Raw genomic sequence first — 25,190 nt, forward strand, 5'->3', positions numbered from 1 at the left:
TCTTTTTCAACGGTATTGGGGATTGTTGTTACTGCCCGAGTGCTGATTTTAAAAATTCTAGAAACTATAATCAATATATGTTTACTTGGAAACCCTGGAGAAAAGGTGTGATGAAAAATAGCGATTAATTTGTGATGAAATGTGAATTTACTTTCTGTGTTTTTTGCTTTCTGTTTAATAATCCAGCTTCTCATTGCACTAGTTCTTAATATTCTTTGCTGTCAGGATAACCAAATACTTTTGTGGAACATATTTTTGATTGGCTGGATGACATGATGTGCAATTGAGCTTTAATTACTGCCAACTGATCTGTTTACAGACACGCAAGGGCACCCCCGGAAAAGGGAAAACACTTCATGTCTCGTCGATCGCTGCTTGAGTGAGTATGAGTTTTATGATGTGGTGTTCTTTCAGCTGTTGAGATTGGAAGGATTGATAAAAGCAGAGATGCCAAGTCTTAATAAAGCTGGATTGAGAGTTGTCATTTTGGTTGTTTAGATCTGGGCTTTCTTGCACTTTTGACATTGTTTTGAATTCCTGAGGATTGTGTTTGTGTAATTATAATATTTTTCGAGCTGATTGCTCATTGTGTTTTATCACAGTGTAAGTGTAATAAATCTCCTGTTCAGCCATATTTCTCTTGCTTTTCCATAGTGAACTCTTCCAAGTGAATCACATCCGGACTATTTATCACATGTTCATCGCTTTACTCATTCTGTTCATAGTCAGTACCTTGGTGATGGACTTCATTGATGAAGGAAGGTAAGAATCCAGGAGGACGTAGTACAGAAAATATATATTTAAAAAATGTAGATTATTTATTTCTAAGTACTTGTCTAAATGAAAATAACTGAAATTAAAATGCTGAAGGGCACTAGAGTCCAATACCTCTAAAATATTTTGAAGATTGCAAGCAATGCCATTAATCACTGAATTAGTAGAAATTGAAGGAGACACCACTAGCAATACAAGCCGAGTGTATTTTTCAGCATGCATTTTTCTACCTGAATATTTGCTTCATACTTTAACTGTATACAAGAAGGCGATGCCTATTAGCTTGGTATCTGTAGACTTTTTGCTTCTGGCTTCGTAAATTGGAAGCTGTGCCTGGCAATGGTATACTGAGTTGCCTATTGTATGTAGTCAGCATGCAGCCTGTAGACTAGTAAAATAACATGCAGACAAGCTGTTGAAGGGGCATCAGCCGAGAAGTTTGTTGGCAGCAACCCCCCCCCCCCCCATCGACGAACTGTACACTGCAAGGGCCAGGAAGCGAGTGGGTAAGATCATCTCTGACCCCTCTCACCCTGGCCACAAACTCTTTGAAGCACTTCATCCACTTTGTCCAGACTGTCAAAGCCGCCACAGCCAGACATAAAAACGGCTTTTTTCCACAGAGGTCCTCCTTTTGCTCTGGTATTTTATTTAATTCTCCACATGATCAAATTATAATGTTTTGTTCTTATTTGTTTACTGTATATCATGTTGTTACTTGCGAGCAAAGCACCAAGACAAATTCCTTGTATGTATACATACTTGGCTAATAAAATGTATTCATTTCAATTCAACTCTAGTTTCAATTCATTGTAAGAATACAAATGTGACTAACAAAGCTAACCCTGGTTGTGCTTGAAAATGGTGGTAAGCTTCTTGAACTGCATCACCAGTAAGCAATCTGAAGGGTGGCACGGTGGTGTTGCTGCCTCACCGAACCCATACACTTGGGTTTGATCCAGACTAAGAGTATTGTCTGTATGGAGATTGTATGTTCTCCCCATGACCACACTCAAAAGACATACAGGTTTGGAGGTTAATTGTAGGCTTGGTATAAATGGAAATTGACCCTAATGTGTGTTGGTTAGTGTTAATGTGGGGGGGGGGGGGGGGGGGGGGGGGGGGAGAGAGAGGGTGGACTTAGTGGACCGAAGGGCCTATTTCCACGTTGTATCTCTAAACTAAAGCTATATTGTATAGGGACATCTAATATGCTGATCTTTGTTTTCTGACGTGTTATTATTTTTTCTTGTTTTGCAGGCTGGTCCTGGACTTTGATTTATTGGTTTATGCCTTTGGGAGATTCCCAATTGTCATTTCCACATGGCTTTGTATGTTTCTGTCTACACTTCTCGTTCCATATGGCTTATTTCTCCAGTGGGCATCAGGGTACCAGGCGACAAAGCACAGGGTTCTGAGGACGTTGTTCTTCGGTGCATTGTTTGTGTTGTTTCAGACACTTGGCCTGTGGGCAGCGCCGCTCTATACTGTCATCCATTTCCACCTACCTCCTGCTTCCCGCTTCATTGTTATCTTGGAACAGGTAGGTGATCTTTGGGTCTTCTAAAATGATTGTTTATCTCAATAACATCTTTTGTGTTTTAATTCCGATTAATGGGGCTCTCTCCTGGAACTTGTACTTTTCCCAAAAGCATGGCCATTTGGTCAGTCTTCTGATCAATGGAATGTGGATCCAGCAACATTGGTATCCATATGTCTCAATGTTACGGGCATGAAGTCCATGTGGGAGAAAGATTTAATTACATGTAAAATATATGAATTAGGCTTCCAACAACTAATCTTAGAAAACATTGGGAAGGCTGTTGGTCAGTTGGCATTGATGACAATCTGGAGAGACATTGGGGTAGGAATTGTCCATCCACTCGGGGTCATTCTTGTAAATATATGCTCCATTAATTAGAGATATTGTAATGATGGTTGCCATCAGAAATACCTCAAGCTAGCTTGACATGGTTGTTAACTGCTAAGCAGCTGCATTTGCCATATTGCAAATTCCACCATCTACTCCAACTATATGTGTAGTAATTAAACAGCAGCAGTACGATTTGATTAATTCAGAACTTCTCCCTATTCATTTAAAAAAAAAAAGGTCAAATTCTTTGCCATTTTTCCCAATAACCAAAGAATGTGCCACAATTTGGGCCTTCACTCATGTACGTCCTACATTGCAGCAAGAACAACTGATTAAATCTCACCATTCCTGCTGTACGTTAATTAATTCCATATCCCTTAACTACTTCTGGGGTATTAATTTTTAAAAAGCATGCATCACCATGCATAAGCTCAAAATACCTTTGTGTGAAGAAGGGTCCTGACTAAAACATCACCGATTCACGTCCTCCAGAGATGCTACCTGAACCGCTGAGTTACTTCGGCACTTTTGAATTTGCAGTTCCTTGTGTCTCTGCTTTTGATGCAAGAACAAACCTAATCCCAGGGTTGCTTACCAGAAGAATACATTTCAGAAGTGAAGATAGTATTTTAACTTTGAATTGTCCCATGATGGTGCGAGTACTTATGGTGGACATAACAAAATGAGAATTAAACCAGAGAAGGTAGGGGAAAAAACCCCAAAGATGATCGGTTTACTCGACTCTAAAAGTAAAAGCACAACATGGTCAAGTTTTTTAAAGTTCTATATGGTTTTATAGGATACATATCGGTGGGAGAGATTTAACTAGCTGGGAAGAGCAAACCAAAGATGTCAAAATAAAATGGTGGTCAAGAAATAAAATTGGGGTATTTCAGAGGAAAGTACACTAGTCTTATGCAAATGAGGAACTCGCTACCTGCCACAAGATACGATATGAAGTTTAAAAAAAAAAGTGGATGCATTTTGAGGGGTGGTTTCTTCAGCTTGAAGAAGAAAATGGACAGCTATGGTAATGCATTACTTGACCTTCCATCCACCTCATTGGAGACCTTTTGAATTGTTTTTATTGGACTTTATCGTGCACTAAATGTTGTACCCTTTTATCCTTTATCTGAACACTGTGGATGGCGATTATAATCACGTGACAATAATAATCTAAACTAAGATAGGTTGAGGCTTGAGTGATTTGAAAAATATATTTCTGTCAGATTCTATGCAGATCTGCTTTTACTTACTGAAGTTTTGTGAGATTTTTAAAACCCGAAATAGAATGAACTGTAGTTACTCCAGAATAGAACTTTCCTATCCATGACAGATTATAAGTACTTATTATAGGACATTTTGTTTTATTCCAAATAAAATCAAGTTTGCCACAAAGTAATGCAATGGAATTTACCACTATATTCTACAGCGAATACAAGATCATTGCACTAACCAAAAGAATGTGTAGCTATGAGGCTGGATTTTCACAAAGCTATTTTGATGGCCTAATACCTTTTAAAGGAGTGCAAAAAAAAAAATAGGAAGGAAAACTGTTTTCTCCCCCCTCCCCCTCTTCAACACATTACTTTCCCTTATTTCCCCTTTTCCATGCACCATTTCTTTGGAACTAATAACTGTTCACTTATTTTTCCACACAAGAATTGCCCAAAACACTATTTCCTGGAATTCCTGGTACCTGCTTTGCATTATTGATGATCTGCAGAGAAAGTGGCACAGATTTATTCACTGCCTCTTCCAGCTTGACCACAAGGTGGCAAGTGCCACAAGTTTATACAAAGAGTGCACTTGAATCGGTAACGCCCACTCTGAAGTCTGAGTTCTAATTATGAATGGTTGATGTTCCTCATTTGCATTCCATGAACACCTGTGAATGTATCTTGGATAAGATGAGTCGAGCTGGATGGTATTGCTCGTATAGCAATCTTCGACCTGTTTGCACAATATCTCCCAAGTCAGAATGTGTGGTTAGCCGATAGGGATTGAATATTAAATAATCTCACGTTTTCTTTTGTCCTATCTCGATGTGATGATGCCAGTTAACTTCCCAGATTGTTGTCTTCTGAAGGGTCACAACGCAAAATGTTGGCGAAATGTTGTCCCTCCCAGCATTTGTAGTTTCTTGCCCCCACAATGTTGAGTATTGGTAAATCGGACATTATTGGCCCTCTGCAAGTTTGGGTGATGACAAAATCACCTGCATTGATAGATTTAGTGGCTGGACCAGTTAAGGCTCTCTGATTTGCTTCCCTGAAGGTTGTGTAAACTAACAATCTTTTTTGTTTCATGGGTGTCATCGTTTAATTCATTGATTTGAGCTCTTGTCCATGATGTGCTTTCAGCATTCTGTGTGATGCTTTTGTCACTTATCCATTTATTGCCAATTGCATCTTTGCTATCCTTGCAGACTAGGATAGACAAAAAATACACGTACCACCTCAATCAAAATTAACTTTACTCCACATTATTGGAGATTGAAATCAGATTGCACATTTGGGACGGCAAATCCAAAATGTTTCAGGTCTCTTGCAATGCTGCTATATGATCTAGGTGAAGATTTGTGGTTGTTAATGTTCAGTTTTGATTTTATTAGGTCCGCCTGATGATGAAAGCACATTCCTTCATACGGGAGAATTTCAGCACAGTTGCAGTGAACACAGAGAAAAATGGTGAATGTGAATATTTGGTTATGCGTTTTGGTATTTATTTGACTTGAGCTAACAACCCAGGATGGGAAAATAGCAAAACCTTGAGTTAATCACTCAAGTGATTTACAGGGTGAATTGCACCCTGTAATATTTTGTGCTATAACTTGCGTTTAGCCCCGTCTGCTCCCTTGTTCGATACTGGAGAATACATATCTGATCCCAAATCTTAACCTAATAGTAGCACAAATTTAATTCCCACTGGATATGCAATTTATTTTCCTCCCACCTCCCTCACTCTGGGAAGTTCTTGTCTGCTGCTTGATGCATTTTGCCAACAATCCACAATGCAAGTTAAATTTAAAAGTAGAACAATTCTAGCACTTTACAAAAAAAAAAAAAAAAAAGTTTTGACTTTTTCTGCATATTAAACCAATATAATTAAGGGGGCCTGCCGGGGTATTGTTCTTTCCATTGATAGAGTATTTCTCCAAAGAACACTTAAAGATTTTGTAGCAGAACTGGGCAAGCAATGCTGCAAGGGCAAAGATTTGTCACTAATAGTTAAGCCTGAATGACAATGACTGTTTTGTACTGTGTTTCCATGCACACAGTAGTCGTCACAAGTCAAGTCATCTTGGCAAACATGTAATAAACTTTTGTAAACCCTCGTTGTAATGGACCATCGGAAGTAGGGGGAGGGGGGAGAGGAGGAGAATGGTGGCCAGGGTGATGGGAGGTGGTAGAGGAGAGGGGGGTGAGGAGAGGCCGAGTGGACAAAGCATTGGTCAACAGAAAGAAGTGGTAGCTGGTGATTGGGTGTAGGGAGCCCTGTAGTGATCGCAAGTCCTGTAGCTGGCATCGGCCTGAAGAAAGCAGTGTCCCCAGGGGTTACATTGCGAGCCACAACAACAGCCGCATCAACTGGACCGTGCGGTGGGTGAAGAAAGGCTCGATGATGCACCTCGCGAGCCAGGGTGAAGTCGGCAGGTCCGTCCACAACAACCAAAATCCTTTTTAAAGGCGTCCGTTACAACGAGGGTTCACTGTATATTTAATACCTTTGAATTGAATGTTTTTTTTTAAAATTCCGAAAGCTCTGGTGCAATAGTTTCCTGCATCTGCAGTTCTTTGTTCCAAGTCATGTGCAGTTTGGAGAGAATAAAACTTAAAATGGCTGACGTTAAGTGTGTGCAACAGTTTCGCCAATGGAGAAGAGATATATGTACTGCATCCGTTACTTTCACTTCACTTTGTGACTTTCTCATAGTCATGGATTTGCATCTGTACTTCATATCATTACATGAGGAAGCTCTGAGCTCTCTCATTGTTGTAGGCCTAATCTAATTAGCATCTGATTCTGCAAGAGCAGCAATAATGCTATGTACTTTAATAATATATTTCTTGTTCTGTTTGATATTTACCTCACTGCGGTTAAGATAACATAACATAACAAGAGGATAACAAGAGGATTTTAGTATAGGAGTAAAGAGGTTCTTCTGCAGTTGTATAGGGCTCTGGTGAGACCACTTCTGGAGTATTGTGTACAGTTTTGGTCTCCTAATTTGAGGAAGGACATCCTTGTGATTGAAGCAGTACAGCGTAGATTCACGAGGTTGATCCCTGGGATGGCGGGACTGTCATATGAGGAAAGATTGAAAAGACTAGGCTTGTATTCACTGGAGTTTAGAAGGATGAGGGGGATCTTATAGAAACATAAAATTATAAAAGGAGTGGACAAGCTAGATGCAGGAAAAATTTTCCCAATGTTGGGCGAGTCCAGAACCAGGGGCCACCGTCTTAGAATAAAGGGGAGGTCATTTAAGGCTGAGGTGAGAAATTAACTTTTTCACCCAGAGAGTTGTGAATTTATGGAATTCCCTGGCACATAGGGCAGTGGAGGCCAAGTCACTGGATGGATTTAAGAGAGTGTTAGATAGAGCTCTAGGGGCTAGTGGAGTCGAGGGATATGGGGAGAAGGCAGGCACAGGTTATTGATAGGGGACGATCAGCCATGATCACAATGAATGGCAGTGCTGGCTTGAAGGGCCGAATGGCCTCCACCTGCACCTTGTTTCCATGTTTCTAAGATTTGGTTTAAATGCTTCAAACAATAAGCTGACCCAGTTGAACACTAAATGTGTGAAACAAGCTGACGCAGGAATTGGAAGTGAGCAAACATGACCAATATAGAAAAATTAGTGCTACGGTTTTGTGCGTTAAGCTTGTAAAGCTTAATATTGCACGATATATTAATTTACAAGATACATTTAACCCATTACTGAAAACACTAATCCTCTTTACAGGTGACATGCTGCCAGCACCACAATTCTCCCATTATCTCTACTTCCTTTTCGCCCCTACTCTCATCTATCGGGACAGCTATCCAAGGTAAGTGCATTCTGACCACTTTCTGACAACTGGTCCACTTGATAACAGCCGATGTTCTTGACCTAATGTGAATGCGGAAAATTGGTAGTCTTCTGAAGTATAGCTTTAATTTTGCATCGGATGATCAGAATTCAACAGATCAAACTGGTTCTGATTAATTTAGATGGATTGTTCCTCGACTCTATTGAGATACGTTGATTATCCTTGCCAATAAACATTTTATTATGGTATAATGTCAAGTTTTTAATTATTTGACACTGCAAAACATTTGGGAGAGTGAGTGCCAATTTTTTTTTTTTTTTACTGAGCATTGCCCTCCCACGCCATTTCTATTTTGGTAACAGCAACTTGGTGAAAGTGTAAAAGCTTGTTTAAACAAAGATACCCAGTTTAGGAACTCTTGTTTACGAAGGAGCTGCAGATGCTGGAAAATCGAAGATACACAAAAATGCTGGAGAAACTCACCAGGTACAGCAGCATCTATGGAGCGAAGGAAATAGGCAACGTTTCGGGCCTGAAGAAGGGTTTCGGCCCGAAACGTTGTCCATTTCATTTGCTCCATAGATGCTGCTGCGCCCGCTGAGTTTCTCCAGCATTTTTGTGTACCTTAGGAACTCTTGTGCTAGATACTAGATATTTTAATGCAAAGCTGCCCATTATTATTGTGTTTTGCTCAGTACTGTCCTTGTGATCCTCAAAACCAATTGTAACATCTGATGTTCGCTACAATACTCCATGGTATAAAGGTTCAGTTGTTTCCAGCATATGCTTAGCTTGCAGGAAACTGGGACTGATATTGATATTTGCATCCATGACAGATTCTGGATTTTATAATGTGGTGAATTTATTTCTTAACACCTATGCGCACTCTTCGAATTGAATAGAAATGTCACATAAAGGAACAGTGTAAATCTTAAACTTACTACTATCTCTGATTAAAGTCTATTTTCTTTTGATACAGGAATCCTACAATTAGATGGAGCTATGTTGCTACAAAATTTGCTCAGGTAAAGCTTTATGTGCATGTAGATATTTCTGAAACTCCGTTTGCCTCGCACATTGCATCTCTAAATGACCATAGTATTTAACGTAATTGTCGGGTGTTTAATTGCCAAAGGCACCAAACAATTAAATTCTTACTTGCATCAGCTCAAAGGGCACAAAAATGCTTTACACACAAGTAAATATAATTTGATTTCTGGGTATTGGTACATATTTCTAAATTTAAGCACTAAAAACAAAGAATAAAGTCATCTAAATTCCTGCTGCTCTATATTTGTGTGTTCAATGTCAGTGTACATGGTGTTTTGTTACTTTATTTGTATTTTCACTTTACTGTAATACAGTTTATCCTTGTCCTTATTGTATGTACATAGAAAAAAATAATGCATTTGGTAATGTATCTCCATATTTTAAAGTCTTAAAAAACTATTTTAGAGGTAATCCAATTAGCATTGTTTCCCAGAAGGCATCCTAGGTGCTAGCTAAGGTACCCGTATAGAAAATAGATCTGTTTTGCTTATTTAACTTTTTTGACACGGGCGAATAAAAACAGCTTGCTAACTAAATTGAATTATTTTGGTACTTGGTCTATTTAAGCAGTTTTGTTGTCGTGAGGCTCAGAGCAAATCTTTTGCACTAAGCCAAATTCCAGCAAAGATCTGCATAGGAAGTTGGGTTGTCACAAGTGGTGTTTCTACTGCCATCAGCTGCCTTATATTTCTTAAACAATGCTGAGATTGTGATTTAACATAGTATAACTGAATCATTAAATTATGTGAATGGCAGTTCACTCATTAATGCTTTGACTAGAAGTAATATATTTATTGCCCATCCCATTTACAAGTGTCATTCCTGCCTTTGACACAACATTATTTCCTTTTATTCATCTGGCTTAAGTAAATATCACCATTTATGCTTTGCAGGTGACAATGCTGTAATATCGTGTAAAAATATGAAGGCCGGATCTTCAATTAACAATTTTCAGCTGATTTTTATTTTTGTGATTTTTTTTTTTTCAGGTTCTGGGCTGTCTATTTTATGCTTACTATATTTTTATGCGACTTTGTATCCCATTGTTCCGAAACATCAGCCGCGAGCCATTCAGCTTGAAAGTCCTGGTTCTTTGCATCTTCAACTCCATTTTACCAGGTAGAGATCATCCCTGCACACATACACACACACTAAAAGTGGACATGTCGGCTGCAGCGTGCTTATTGTCAACAATGCTGTATTTATGATTCTTCATCCAAAACAAAGCGACTGAAGCATTGGTATATTTGGTCCACACTAAAGGTTGTCTGCTCACAAATGTGCTGTTGACCTTCATTGAAAGCTAGAAATGACCTCTTGTCTGATGGGTTCAATCAACAGTTACACATGAATCACAGGTCTGATACAGGTGCAACTAGTATCTGGATTAGACTATTTAAATTATACCCTGCAATGTTGAACAATGGCACATCAACTTATGTATTAACAAATGTACTTGGGAAATATCTTCATCATAGCAAACTTGCTGTGCTTTACAGTAGCATTATCAGTCGTTTGATAAGTAAAGATAAAAATGAACAAATATTTCTCGAGGGTGGTACAAAAGGGGCAAATCAAGGTCATGGGGTGATTTGAAAAGATTAATTTTGAAATTGCCATGTTAATTGGGAATCCATATGGGGATGAGCTTGGATCTAATGAATGAATAGGACTTGGTAGGCCAAGGGCAGAGAACGTTTGGATGACGGAGTTAGTAGTGTTTTGCATGGCTATCGCATTGAATTATTTTCAGTCTTTTAGTCAAGGGTGCATCCAAGCAGAGGCTTCAACTCGATTCCACCCCATCAGTGTATTTGGTACAGATTTTTGGACAATGAGATTTGAGATTCTTCAACTTCCTCTTGTCATTGCAGGAATGGTGGTTTACGGGTCAAAATATGAACTTTGCAAATGTACTTGTGACTGCCAGTTCTGGAAAATATCACAAGTTTTGTCCTGGTTTTATTTTTCAGGTGTACTTGTCCTATTCCTGGCTTTCTTTGCATTCCTGCATTGCTGGCTCAATGCCTTTGCTGAAATGCTGCGGTTTGCTGACAGGATGTTCTATAAGGTGACTTAATTTGTTAAATTCCGGGAAGTGTCGTTTGGTATTGTGGTTTTCATTAGACTGTTCCTAAAAAGTTAAGTATTAGCAAAGAATTAAAAAAATGGAGGTGTCATGAACCGAAGGTAGACACAAAATGTTGGAGTAACTTAGCGGGAAAGGCAGTATCTCTGGAGAGAAGGAATGAGTGACGTTTTGGGGTCGAGACCTTTCTTCAGACTGATGTCAGGGGAGTCGGCGGGACAGAAATAGAATGTAGTCGGAGACAGTAAGACTGGTGGGAGAACTGGGAAGGGGGACGGGATGGAAAGGGAAAGCAAGGGCTATTTGAAGTTAGAGAAATCAATATTCGTAACGCTGGGGTATAAGCTACCCAAGTGAAATATGAGGTACTGTTCGTCCAATTTGCGCTGGGCCTCATTCTGACAATGGAGGAGGCCCAGGACAGAAAGGTCAGATTGGGAATGGGAGGGGCAGTTAAAGTGCTGTGCAACCGGGAGATCAGGTAGGTTAAGGCGGACTGAACGGAGGTGTTCAGTGAGATGATCGTCGAGACTACTCCTGGTCTCACCGATGTACAGAAGTTGACACCTGGAGCAGCGGATACAGTAGATGGTTGGAGGATTTGCAAGTGAACCTCTGCCTCACTTGGAAAGACTGTTGGGGTCCTTGGATGGGGTCAAGGGGGGGGGGGATGTAAAAGGACTGGTGTTGCATCTCCTTCGGTTGCAGGGAAATGTACCTGGGGAGGGGGTGGTTTGGGTGGGAAGGGATGAGTTGCAGAGGGAACTTTCTCTGCGGAAAGCAGAAAGGGGTGGGGATGGGAAGATGTGGCCAGTAGTGGGGTCCCGTTGGAGGTGCCGAAAGTGTTGGAGGATTATATGCTGTATGCGATGGCTGATGGGGTGGAAGGTGAGGACAAGGGGATGCTGTCCTTGTTATGAATGGGAGGGGGGGGGACACATCGATGATCTAGTATGGAAAACCAAATGCTGGCTCAAATATGCTAACTTAGCTGTTGAACTCCTGCAAATAGGTTCAAATGGGGGGAAAAAAGTGTTCTACGTCATTTATAATGAAGTAGGGTGGTGGCTTCTGGTTTTTGCACCTCTATGCTCTTAAATGACTGGATCTCGCTTACTTTGTGGGGAGCAAAGTAATAGCTGGCATTATTCATCAGTGGAATAAGGAAGGACTTTTACTTGTGAAGTACTATTTTGAACTGAAGCTGATTAAATTATTTTATTGAAATTATCTTCTAATTGTTAATCCTATTTTATCTAATAGAATTCTATATTATATAGCACTTGGTTGCATTGCAAAACATGGAAGGGTTTTCCTTTGAAATTCTACATCAAAAGCCAATGTAATGTTTTGGATTGATTTTTCTTGTCTTGTTCATTTCAATTCAGGATTGGTGGAATTCCACGTCATTTGCAAACTTATTACAGGACTTGGAATGTAGTGGTCCATGACTGGCTGTATTATTACGCTTACAAAGACTTTCTGTGGGTAAGAAACTGCTTTGGTCTGCTGGATTTATTTGAGGAACCAGGGAGAATCTGACTCGCTTGATATGCTCTGAAAGACCTTTTTTGGTGCACTGTAATTGGTGCACCTTGATGAATTCTTGGAAAAGGGGCCAGATCTCGTGAATATACTTTTGTGATACCATTCAATGAATGGAGAGAGCCCGATGGACAGGCAATGATCATTTGCAAAGCATTTACAATGCCAAGTAATATACACTAACATTTCTTAGTCTAAAGTAGACACGAACTGCTAGAGAAGGAATGGGTGATGTTTTGGGTCTGCAGATGGGTCTCGACCTGAAACGTCACCCACTCCTTCTCTCCAGAGATGCTGCCTGTCCTGCTGAGTTACTCCAGTTTGTTTGATTTAAACTAGCATCTGCAGTTCCAAGTTTCTTTGCCTAATCCTGTTTATGATGAGATAGGTTTTGAGTACAGTAAACTCTTGTCATAATGGACTGTGGGGGTGGAAATGGTGTTTGTTAGTAATAATTGTCCATAACAACTGGGTAAAGTACTATTGTATGTAGTTGAAGCAAGAACTGCAGATGATGGTTAATACACAAAAGGACACAAAGTGCTGGAGTAACTCAGCTGGTCAGGCAGCATCACTGGAAAATGTGGATAGGTGATGTCGGGATCCTTCTTCCAGGCACGTGCCGTCAGGGTAGGCAAGGAGGGCAGCGCCTACCCTGACTGCAATTATAAAATGGTAATTATTATATATAAATAGTAAAGGCATGGGAGAATTATGCCTACCTAAGAGATCAATCTCTTACGTAGGCATAATTCCCCCGTGCCTTTCATCCGCAGTACAAGTTTCTTGGCGGGTTTTTCAAACATGGATTGTCATTATCTTAAGAGTATCTTGAGAAACAAAGAGAGAAGAATGGAGTTTGTGTACAAATGTGGTAAGTAAATTCCTTTAAGCTACCGTATTTCCTGGCAATGAAGAGGCACCCCCATTTGGAGTTGCTAAATTTTGAAAAAAGTCTGGCTGGACATAGAATTTCTCACGCTCTAAAAAATAAAAAAATAAAAATAAAGAAAGTAACAATTCAATTTGCCCAAGGCTTCCAGATCTCCATTCTGAATGGGTGGGGCGTGGTAGGTGACAGCAGGTGGAGAGATGGTGGGGAAAAATGGGAGCACAAGTTGAATCAGTTGGGATCTTATTGGAATGACAATACTAGTTCAAGGGACCAATTAGGGGGGGGAAGAGTTCCTTTCACAGTGTGTGGGGAGTCTGGCCCGGGTTAGCACGGGCAGGAGCGTTGAGAAGGGGGGGGGGGGGGGGGGGGGGAAATCATGCCAGCAACTCACTCACCACGGCGCTCCAGGCACCGCACCACCGCATTGTGGCCGGGGAGGGAAATAGCTCAGGTGGCTGCGAGCGGCCGACATTCCTTAAATTCCGACTGCCACAGGGAGCTGAACATGGCCTTACTTGCTGCGCTGGGTGACACTGCTTGGCAATCGCTGTTCAGTCTGCGTCTTTCAATGTAGACTAGACAGTGAGGTGACCAGTTCAAGAGCAAAGATCATGGCGCGGGTCAGCGGGCGATGGATAACAGGACAGCGGGCGGTGGAGCTTACTCCTGTGTCAGCGCGATCAAGGGACCAATTGAGGTTACTCGTGCTGACGCAGGTGTAAGGTACATTGACAGATATTATCAACTTGTAAATTAATGTATGATAGCAGTATGAATGTTTTTCCTCAACACTGTTGCTTGCAATACAATGTCATTTCACCATTTATGTATTTGTTCTATGATTTTTTTGAATAATTATATTGATTTAAGTTACTAACTGTGATCATTTTGACTGTTGGACCCAACTGATGCAGATCAAAAGCTTCATCATTGGAATTCATCTTGGCTAACCATGCTACACCATAGCTCTCGACAAGTCTCAGAGTAACATTTATTTCCAGAAACATCCTGGATAGTTCTTGGTATGAATTATCATAATGGCATCCTTCACTTGATCTGAGCACTGGCTCGAAATAGTACAAAACAGCAATCATTATTAGATCAATAACCATATGTCAGCTCCAGTTTAAATTCCATTCGGAATATTTTGGAGGACCAAGAACCAAGAGCTCTGGGCAGTAGCCTTCTACAGGGCATGAAGGATTTAACGCTGGTTTTATTCATGATCTTCTGCCCTAAGGTTATCATTACTGACACTTGACCTTTTTTTCTTTAATACCCGATTTAACCCAGTTCATCCTCCATCTATTACAGTTGTTCACCCACCGGTTTAGGGCTGCGGCGATGTTGTCAGTCTTCACGGTGTCTGCTGTGGTTCACGAGTATGTGCTGGCTGTTTGCTTTGGTTTCTTCTACCCGGTGCTCTTCTGCCTGTTCATGTGTTTTGGAAGTGAGTACTATTTTGATTTTTCCAAGTTTTCTCTTCATTCATAGCAAGTACCAACCGTTGTCAATATATGATTGTTCAAGCACATTACTCTGAGGAATTGTTTTCTTTTTCTCCCCATCATGGCTAACATTCAAATATTTGGACTTGTCATCAAAATAACTTTTTTTTTAAAAGAGTGGGGTGGGGAAGAATCTGTTTGTTTGCCCAGATGCCAGTTATTGCACCACTACCAGTGCTGCTTTGAGATACGATATTTCAAATCAAATGACTGAGTCAAAATGGCATAGTTCCATACTGGAAGGTGCATCAACTTCATTAATTCACAAGGCTATTAAAATACATTTTGATGCTTTCTTAATTCCTAGGAACATAGAAATTTCCAGCAAAGGAGTCCACTAAGATTTTGAGCCACTAACCTTTGAATTCAACTAAAATTTGTTCACTTGGTTTCTGAATTTATCTATTACTATTAGCTTCACAGTAGTTGGAGGATCATCACTGTTTTGAAGAGACATTTAAAGTATGATGATTATTTCATATTGTTTATGATATTGTTGTATTGTGATATTGAATGATATTTGAACCTGTCATAAAACAAAGAACAGTACAGGCCCTTGGGCCCACAATGTCTGTGCCAAACATGATGCCAAGATAAACTAATCACACCTGCCTGCATATGACCCATATTCCTCCTTTCCCTGCATATCCATGTGCCTGCATACCCAAGTCCACATCAAAAAACAACTAAATGCAACTATTGTATCTTCCTCTGCTACCATTCCAGCCTGGCAGACACCCACACTTTTTTTTAAAAGACCTACCCCGAAAATCACCTTTTTCAATTTGCTCTTCTCACCTTAAAACTGTGCCCTCTGGTCTTTGACATTCCCAATGCAATTTCCCCTCCATTTAAAAAATAAAACACTTGCCATTTATTTTCTTGCAGTGTGCTCTTCAGTCTTCCAATAAGATGTGAAAATGCATGATTTGGCTAGCATTCACATTTTTAGTTTAGAGATGGAGCATGGACACAGGTTGTTCGGCCCACTGAGTCCACACTGACAATTGATCGCCCATTCACACTAGTTCTATGTTATCCACTTCATCAACCATGCCCCACCCACTAGGGATAATCTACAGAGGCCAATTAACCTACAAACCAGCATGTCTTTAGGATGTGGGAGAAAACCGAAGCACTCGGAAGAAACTCCCATGGATGCACGGAGAACGTGCAAAGTCCACACTGACAGCATCTGAGGTCAGGATTGTACCCGGGCCTCTGGCATTGTGGGATTGCAGCTCTATTAGGCTGTGCCATTGTGCTTAAATACACATTTTGCTGCCTTTTTAAATGTTTGTTTTCCTGTCCAGAAAGGAATCTGGTAGACACTCAATGTAGACACAAAAAAAACTGCAAATGCCGTTTTACAAAAAAAGGCAAAGTACTAGAGGTCAGGCTGCTGTGTTACTTCAGCATTTTGTTCAATGTAGTTTGCAATCCCGGTACCTAATTGTTTTAAACAATCAGTCATTGGTTTATTGTTAAAGTAAACTTTTTTGATAAAATTGTTTTGCAGTGGCTTTCAATTTTGTTCTGCACGACCGTCGGAAAGGGCCTGTGTGGAACGTATTGATGTGGACGTCGCTGTTTCTGGGCCAGGGAATGATAGTATGTCTATACTCGCAGGAGTGGTATGCCCACCAGCACTGTCCCCTGACTAATGTAAGTCCACATGTGAAAATGAACGTGAAAGATTTACTCTGAAAATTAGACAGATGTATGATTTTGATTAAAGGGGTGGATTCCAATAAGCTACCTTTCATTTGATTGGATTTTTGTCTGGGGACAAAGTTAAAACGCCAATCTTGCAACCTTTTAAAACAATTGGCGACAATCAAGTTTGCTCATTAAATTTAGAAATCTAGTCACAATCTTGATGTCCCTTCAAATCTGATGACTGTCTCATGTTGTTCAGATAGTTTGGTCAATGTCATGTAGTCGTCTGACAATTGAAATATTTCTTCTTTGCAGCCGTCCTTTTTGGAATTGTTGAAGCCTCGTTCTTGGACCTGCCGCTTACACTCGTAATGGATAAAAGCTTATGTTCCCATGTCTACGGAAAACTGGGAACTGTTCCACCGGATTGTGGCAGCACATTTCGTAAACCAAATGAATGTTTCTCTTTCACCGAATAGTGCCTGCTTCTTGTTCTGTTGTGGGTTTTGGTCATAAAGCTGGATATTTTTCTGAAACATTAATCACAGGACAAGTGTCAATTTAGTGCTACACATACTGTAAGTATTCATCCTCTGTTTAGAGATGGGAGGAATGCCAGAAACAAAATATTGACTGGAGAAGAGGGACCTCCACATCTTTTAAATACATTTTTTTTTCTCTCCCTGACATCTTCTCCCAACAACCATACAGAAAGTGATGAAAATGTTAAACTTGACTGTTTACATGTGACTAGCAAATATATATGCACAAACATGTTTACGGATATGTATAATTTTATAATTCGATACCGCAATGCAAAGTTAAAGCAGGAATAACTTCCTGATTTCATGCTGTAATGCATTTTGTGCCACAAAGAATGATTGCCAGATTTGCAGTTAGCATTCCTCTTGATAGGTTCCTTCACTTGGTCAGTCAGGACTTGTGGAGAGAGGAAACTGTTACCGTTTCAGGCCAATAACCATAAAACAGGTGATGCTGAGCTTTTCCAGAAATGTTTATTTCTTTTCACAATGCTGGTCAGACCCCCTGAACAAATGTTTTTCCTCTCAAGCCTGGCTATTGGGGCCAATTAAAATGACATTCCAATCAGGACACTGGGAATGAAAGGGGGACCTTCTCTATAAGTCGTTTACTTTTAAGCTGGGTTTAGTTCGATATATTTCAAAAAAATGGATGGGAAATGGTATTTACTTTTGGTGTTGGTTAATAACTTCACTATCAAGAATGTAAATTATTGGCTTGAGCATCAGATTGAGAAGAAACGAGTATTCTGCCTGTAATGGTTCTTGCAGCATTCAGTATATTATCTGATTTTGCACTGGTGGATTCTCATTAGATTATTCACCTTGGCACACAAGAAGTAATTGTTGAAATTGTTAATTGACAATGCTTATCAACAAAATAATTTCAGCAAAAATGGATTCCATATTAAAGTTGTCTTCAGAATTTCAAAATCCTCTGCCTGTTTTTGTGACTAACCAATTAGAAACAAGAGTATACCACCCTGAATCTAATGTAATACGTTTTGACATCACTGTTCAATAAAGTGATTAACTGATTGTGCATTGTACAGTGGGTTTTGATTACAAATCCAGACTGATAATCCTGTAAATCATGTCAAGAAATTCCTTAAATTGAGCTGTGGACTCAGAAACAATGGTGGCTGTTTATTATAACTAACATTTATATGCATTTTATTGTATTTTTCTGTACTTTGTTCTGTTAATTGATTTCTTAGATTGTCAGCTTATAAATTGAAATACATAATAAACTGGAACACCAACACCCTTATATTTTCACTCTTCTCTATAAAGAGATGTTTCACTAACCAAGATCACTGTTTAGAAATAAAAGTTTACAAAGCACCACACAGTATTTAGCCCAGAAAATTGATTTCAATTTTGAGGTCTTTCCTCTTAACATTTTGTTTTAACTTACCTCAGTATTGGTAATGCAGTTCCCTAGTGTTCCCCAAAGCAGACAAAAACTTGAACACTAGAGCCTCTGCTGCCTTTATAAAATGTCTTGTTTGTGTTTCTAGATGCCGCATCTTGGCCAAACAGGTTTGTTGTTTGTTAGTCCAAGTAGTCCCTGGCGTATTGTTGAAAAAGCCTTGATTAAAATCCTAATGATGAAAGATGCCTATCCAAGAAATCATTTCTACGAAAAAAAAAACAAACAATTATTTAATTAATCTCTTGTATGTAATGTTAAATTGACAAAGTTCCACCTAACCTTTCTGTCCTTCCTGCTGGTTATGCAGTGAATAGATCTTGTACAATAGGTTAAAGTATATGTGCTGTTGCTTAATGGTAATTTCAATACCAAAATATTCTTTAGCCATGTATTTCGCTACAATTCTGCAATGAAAAATCCTGTGCCAAAATGTTTTTCTTTGTGTATCTGAGTGGATCTTGAACTTTACTAGTAAATTCTTAATAAATGGTTTTGCAGATTTGTACTACATCCTGCCCCTAACTCAGCTGAACTCTACTTAGACCTCCCAAACTTTAATTTTCTCTTTGGAGTGCTTAGATTTTTAATTGTAACTTGGTGATGAATGGATTTGTGGCTGGTTCCCTGAATTGAACGGAAAAGTGAAACATTCTTTTTGTCCGTGGATTTGTTATCACTGTGTAGAATGCTTCAGATTGAAGTCATTCCAGGGTGGAGAAGTTGCTTATAACCATAATTGGATATCAGGTTGCATATTGGAACATATTATTTTGATTTTTTTTTGTCAAGGAAGCTATTTGTAACAAAACTAATTTGGACATTGCAGCTGGTAACATTTTCCAAATTGATATTCGTCCATTATTTGTAATCCCGGGTCCAATTCCATCCCACAGAATTTTGGCGGTGCTTCAAAACCCCTTGCTATTCATATGCCATTGTGCATCTTGTGAAAAGACTAGTTTGAAGTACAGTTATCTAGGTGGGGACAGTATTCAATGGCGAAGCACAGATTAAATGAATATTGCATGCTTTCACAGTTGTGTTTATCTAAAGATGTATTTAAAATGGGCGCATGTCTTATTTTGGTTATCTATTAAATGAGATGCAATGCTTGAGAAAGGCACTATGACATTTTTGATTAAAAATATGAGTAATAGACATGAATCAAAATACTTAATTTTTCAACGTGACCCCACCACTCGCCACATCTTCCCATCTCCCCCCATGTCTGCCTTCCGCAAAGACCGCTCCTTCCGTAACTCCCTTGTCAATTTTTCCCTTCCCTCCCGCACCACCCCCTCCCCGGGCACTTTCCCTTGCAACCGCAAGAGATGCAACACTTGTCCCTTTACCTCCCTCCTCTACTCCATTCAAGGACCCAAGCAGTCGTCCAGGTGCGACAGAGGTTTACCTGCATCTCCTACCTCATCTATTGCATCCGCTGCTCTAGATGTCAGCAGATCTATATCGGTGAGGCCAAGCGGAGGCTGGGCGATCGTTTCGCCGAACATTTTCGCTCGGTCCGCAATAACCAACCTGACCTCCCGGTGGCTCAGCACTTCAACTCCCCCTTCCACTCCGTATTCGACCTCTGTCCTGGGTCTCCTCCATGGCCAGAGTGAGCAACACCGGAAATTTGAGGAACAGCACCTCGCATTCTGCTTGGGGAGTCTGCATCCTGGGGGCATGAATATTGAATTCCCCCAATTTTGTTAGTCCTTGCTGTCTCCTCCCCTTCCTCAGCCCTCCTGCTGTCTCCTCCCATCCCCAAGCCTGCGGGCTCCTTTTTCCTTTCTTCTCTTCGCCCCCCCACACCCCATCAGTCTGAAGAAGGGTTTTGGCCCGGAACGTCACCTATTTCCTTCGCTCCATTAATGCTGCTGCACCCGCTGAGTTTCTCCAGCTTTTTTGTGTACCTATGAATCAAAATACATTGTCTTGGTGCTTGAACAGGTGCAAAATATCACCTTGATTGAATGGAATTTTGTCAACAATTTGAACTCAATGCTGCCTACTAAATCTAACAAATTATTTCAAATATGGTTTTATACAGTAAAATAAACATGCATTATTTGCAATGCCACAATTGTACAATTGCTACAAACTGCTTTGGATCAGTACTGACATTTTGATGTTTATTGTGTGTCTTTGTATATTTTATGAGGTAGCTATTAACACCAATGCTCTAGTTCAAATCTTTAATTTGGTTTGTCATTGGAACTCTTCTCACAGTGGGGGTGGATTCCGTGCCCCCTCCCCCTCGTTTGACAGTTGCAACTTGTATAAGATACCTAAATTTCTAAAACTATATTACACATCCAATATTTTGATGCTCATGGTTTAAAACAATGTTCAAGGTCTATTCCTGAGGCTTTTATTTACCTTCATACCTTTTTAAAAGTTGACATTGGCTCACAGAAATGTATAATAAGCAGGTGGCTTTAGAAGTGTGTTTTGTTATTTTACAATGCTTATTTTCATCAAATAATGACTAATATGTGAAATAATTGTACACTTCTATTTGGTGTCATTGTGAAGTAGTTCCCACTTTGAATTTTGCGGAGACAAGAGATGAACATGCTGCAGCTAAAATAAACTGGATGAACTCGGAAAGGTTAACTCCGACAAAGGATCTTGATCCGAAATGTCAACTGTCCATTTCTCTCCAAGTTCTACCTAACCTGCTGAGTTTCTCCAAACAGTTCTAAAAATTCTGCTTTTATTGCAAATGCAGCATGATTCTTGATCTAGCCTGATGCCAAAATGAAATGCAGTAAGCGTGAAAGTTGAACGGGTTGAGCTTCCCACCCAATTTGCAGTTGAAGTTCAGTACACGTGCTCTCCAGGTACCAAACACCTGAATCATGTGAAGCCCATAACGAAGAGCAAGATGGGTGGCATGAATTTACTGACTGTTGCAGGACTGGAATCATCTTCTTCAATGTGGGGACTCGGTTTGTAGTAATATTGCATCTTGCAGAGAGATGATTTGAAAGCCCTGCCTTAACCACAGATTGTCCTTGATTGGCATGTTTTTAATTAAATGTATTGCGGGGTAGCTGCATTTCTGACTCACTAATTGTTCTGATTACAAATACTTCTCGGGAATGGATTCCAAGTGAATTTTTATGGGACGGACCGGTCTAGATTAGAATCCATGGACTTGCCGAACTTTGTGCATACAGTTTTCTGTGCTGTTGTTTTCTATACAGCCTCTACTATGATGAATAGCTATTTACAACTAGAGCATAAAACAAGGTTGCTGTGGGAAGTTAAAGAAGGAATTGCAGATTACCTGACTGAAATATATGAATCATCTTTAAACACAAGTGAGGTGCTGGAGGGTGGCTAATATTTTGCCTCCGTTTGAGAAGTGTTTAGAGATGCAAGGAACAGTCTTGGAACTATAGACCAGTGAGCCTAATATCTGTGGTAGGTAAGTTACTGGAGAGGATTCTAAGGGTTGTCAATGTGGTTTTGTATGTGGGAGATAGTGGCTCATGAATTTGATTAACTTTTTGATAAGTACCAAGGTTGTTGATGAGAACAAGGTTATAGTCTTCCCTTTGGACTTCAGCAAGGCCTTGATAAGGTTCCACATGGTAGGTTGCTCAGGAAAGTTAGATTGCATGGGATCCAAGGAGAGCTAGCTAGCTGCCTGCATACAGAATTGGCTTCATAGAAGGAAGCTGGGAATGGTGGTAGAAGGTTGTTTTTTGGATATGGGGCCTTTGACTAGTGGTGTGCCTCAGGGATTGGTTTGTCTCAGCCCATTGCTGTTTGTGGTTTATATCAATGATTTGGATGAGAATATGCATGACATGGTTAGTAAGTGCTGATTAAGTCATTTTATCATAGTTATCAAAAATTAATTGATGAGCTGAACTAGTAGGCTGAAGAATGGCTAATGGAGTTTAGTGTAGATAAGTGGGAGGTATTGCATTTGGGAAGTTAATCTAAGGCAGGATCTCCACAGTGTATGCCAGGGCCCTGGGGAGTGTTGTAGAGTAGAGGGATCTAGGAGGACTGGCCAAATGTGCCTTCCACCACAGTGATGAATGCTGTGGTGGATGTTTGTGTTAAATGTTTTTGTTGCGTTTTTGTGTGTTTCTTTTCATTGTACTGCTGCTGGCAAATTCATTTCACTTGCACATTAACCTGGAAAGATTGCAGAAATGATTTTCAAGGATGTGGCCAGGGCTTGAGGGATTAGGCATGCTATTCCTTGGAGCATAGGATGCTAAGAGATGATCGTCATAGAGGTGTATAAAATCCATGAGGGGAATAGATCGGGTAAATGCATAGTTTCTTACCCAGGGTAGGTGAATCAAACATTAAGGGGCATGGGTTTAATGAGAAGGGAAAGATTTAATAAGAACCTGAGAGGTAGCTTTTGGACTTGGAAGGTGGTGGCTATATGGAATGAGCTGTCAGATGTAGTTGGGGCAGGAACAATAACAACACTTAAACATAACATGGACAGGTAAATGGATAGGAAAGATTTCAAATGGGCCTAGCTTAGACGGGACCTTGAGTAAAGGCCTTTTTCTGCGCTGTATGACTCTTAACATTGCGAATACAAAGTATTTTTTAAATGCCGTCTTTACTGTTTTGCAGATATTTCTGGCATTGCAGTGACAGTGCATCGTTGATATTTTTTAAATTGAGATTTGAACACTGTTCAGTGTAAATGCATGGTTGATGGCCCCTTGGAATTGTGCTGTATCTATGACTAATAACACCTTGAATGCCTATTGATATTTTGTAATAGATTAAATTGTTGTCAGGATACATTTGTGGAGTCCCTTTCAACAACCCAGATGTTTTATGACCGATTAAGTACTGTTGCACTGTAATCAATCTATAATGCAAGGAAATAGCAACCAATTTGTGCACAGCGAGGTCAAACTGAAGAAAAATGAGATGTATGATTTGGTATCCGTATTTAATATTGTTTGCAAAATAAATATTGGCTGGCGCTTGGACACTTTGTTTAGTTTAGAGATACAACGCGAAAACAGGCCCTTCGGCCCACTGAGTCCGCACTGACTAGCGATCCCAGCACACTAACACTATCTTACGCACACTTGGGACAATTTACACATACGCCAATCCAATTAACCTACAGATCTGAACGTCTTTGGAGTGTGGGGGAAACTGAAGATCTCGGAGAAAACCCACCGGGTGATCGTACAAACTCCTTACAGACAGCACCCGTAGTCGGGATCGAACCCGGGTCTCTGGCGCTGCATTCACTGTAAGGCAGCAACTCTACTGCTGCGCATCTGTGCTATATCTAGTAAGGGCATTTATTAGCATTTCCTCTTCCTGAAAACAAGGTGTTGGGCCACCTTGAAATGTTGTAGTTTGTGAAAATACCACCTCTATGTTGTACGATGAGTTCCAGAATTTAGACTGTTTTCAGTAAACATGACATATTTCTTTCATGGTGCTCTGGTATTCCAATGCTGCTCTTCTTTTCTTTGCCACTTTTCTATTTGCTTGTAGAGTTTTGTTTTAGACACAATGTTGAAGTTGAGAATTTTGTAGATGCTATGAGCTTATTCTTGGTGTGCTGATAAAGAAGGAATGAGTATTTGGGCTGATGTAAGGGATAATAATTTGTCTCTGATGTCAATATGGGATTCCAGGAGATTAGTAAGCAGTTTTCTGTGACATCAGTAATATGCTGTTTATTTCCAAATGAAGGTGACCCTCTTGCTTTTAAAGACATTGACTATTTCTCGTTGAGTCCTCAAGAAATATCACTGCCATTATGTTTGCCAACAAATTGGGGTGCACGGACCTTATCTGATATATGTAACACTTTAAATACCTTGTTCACCCCCCCCCCCCCCATGGTATCCTATAATAAAGTAAAGTTGGAAACGATTGACATTTGACTGGAAATATTCTGACATTGTATGGCATAAATTTGGTCTTGAACTAAGGCCATTTTTAATGTACTACAGTCACCCTCCCCAACCTGAATCCTCCACAAAATCACTAATTGATTGTAAGTAAATGTCAGTAAACTGCTTTGCCATATTTTGGTTATGCATTGAAAATAAATATTTTAAATGGTAGAACTTGATCAAGTTAATTTTCAAAAGAACTGTTGCAGTAACTAAAAAATAAATTGTACTTAGCAAACATTAACATCTTGGAAACCAGGCAATATGTTGATGGTTGTTACTGAATACAAATGAATATGAAATCAAAATGTTGGATAACAAATTTGCAAATAATTTATACTCGAGTTTGATTTCTGGTATACATGTGATATGTATCCTTGACTATGACTACTCGATATGGATTTTGTTTTTGGATTCCTAATAAATTCCATGATTACCAGGAGAATTAAAAGGATGCATTTTGCAGGTGAACAAAACTATCCTAGGGGTATTAAAATCCATTGTAAAGTAAGCTGCTTGATGAAGACGGCAAGGTAGTCTGTTTGTGTATTATAGTTTACATGATGCTTCTACCTGCAACAAATTTTAACTTTCTTGTTCAATGCCACTGTCGATATTTTCTGTCAAACCAGGTGCAAGTAGTAGTTATAATTACAAATGCCTTTCTTATTGGGCATCCCAAAATGTGGAGAGTTTTCAACAGATGAGGGAAATGAAGGAGAGGAAATGCTTATCGCAGCCTGGAGAAAACTGTTCGGCGGCTGAGAATTCCACAGATTCATAATTCTCTAGGTGAAGAAGTTTTTCCTCGCCTCAATGGCCTACACCTTATTCTTAAACTGTGACCCCCTGGTTCTGGACTCTCC

General features: G+C 39.9%; 1 protein-coding gene across 1 annotated transcript in view; it reads left to right on the forward strand.

The window, feature by feature from the left end:
• LOC129701149 (sterol O-acyltransferase 1-like) overlaps nt 1-18,590 on the forward strand; it is a 39,167-nt gene extending 20,577 nt beyond the window's left edge. The window contains 13 exon segments of the mRNA XM_055642190.1: nt 320-379; nt 655-762; nt 2,035-2,317; nt 5,262-5,337; nt 7,620-7,704; nt 8,666-8,711; nt 9,726-9,855; nt 10,710-10,807; nt 12,214-12,243; nt 12,245-12,313; nt 14,580-14,715; nt 16,293-16,438; nt 16,748-18,590. Coding sequence (XP_055498165.1) covers nt 320-379; nt 655-762; nt 2,035-2,317; nt 5,262-5,337; nt 7,620-7,704; nt 8,666-8,711; nt 9,726-9,855; nt 10,710-10,807; nt 12,214-12,243; nt 12,245-12,313; nt 14,580-14,715; nt 16,293-16,438; nt 16,748-16,804 — 1,324 coding nt within the window. The 3' untranslated portion in view covers nt 16,805-18,590.
• Nucleotides 18,591-25,190: the final 6,600 nt, after the last annotated feature.

This window comes from Leucoraja erinacea, chromosome 10 (genome assembly GCF_028641065.1).
Source record: "Leucoraja erinacea ecotype New England chromosome 10, Leri_hhj_1, whole genome shotgun sequence".
Taxonomy (NCBI): Eukaryota; Metazoa; Chordata; class Chondrichthyes; order Rajiformes; family Rajidae; genus Leucoraja; species Leucoraja erinaceus.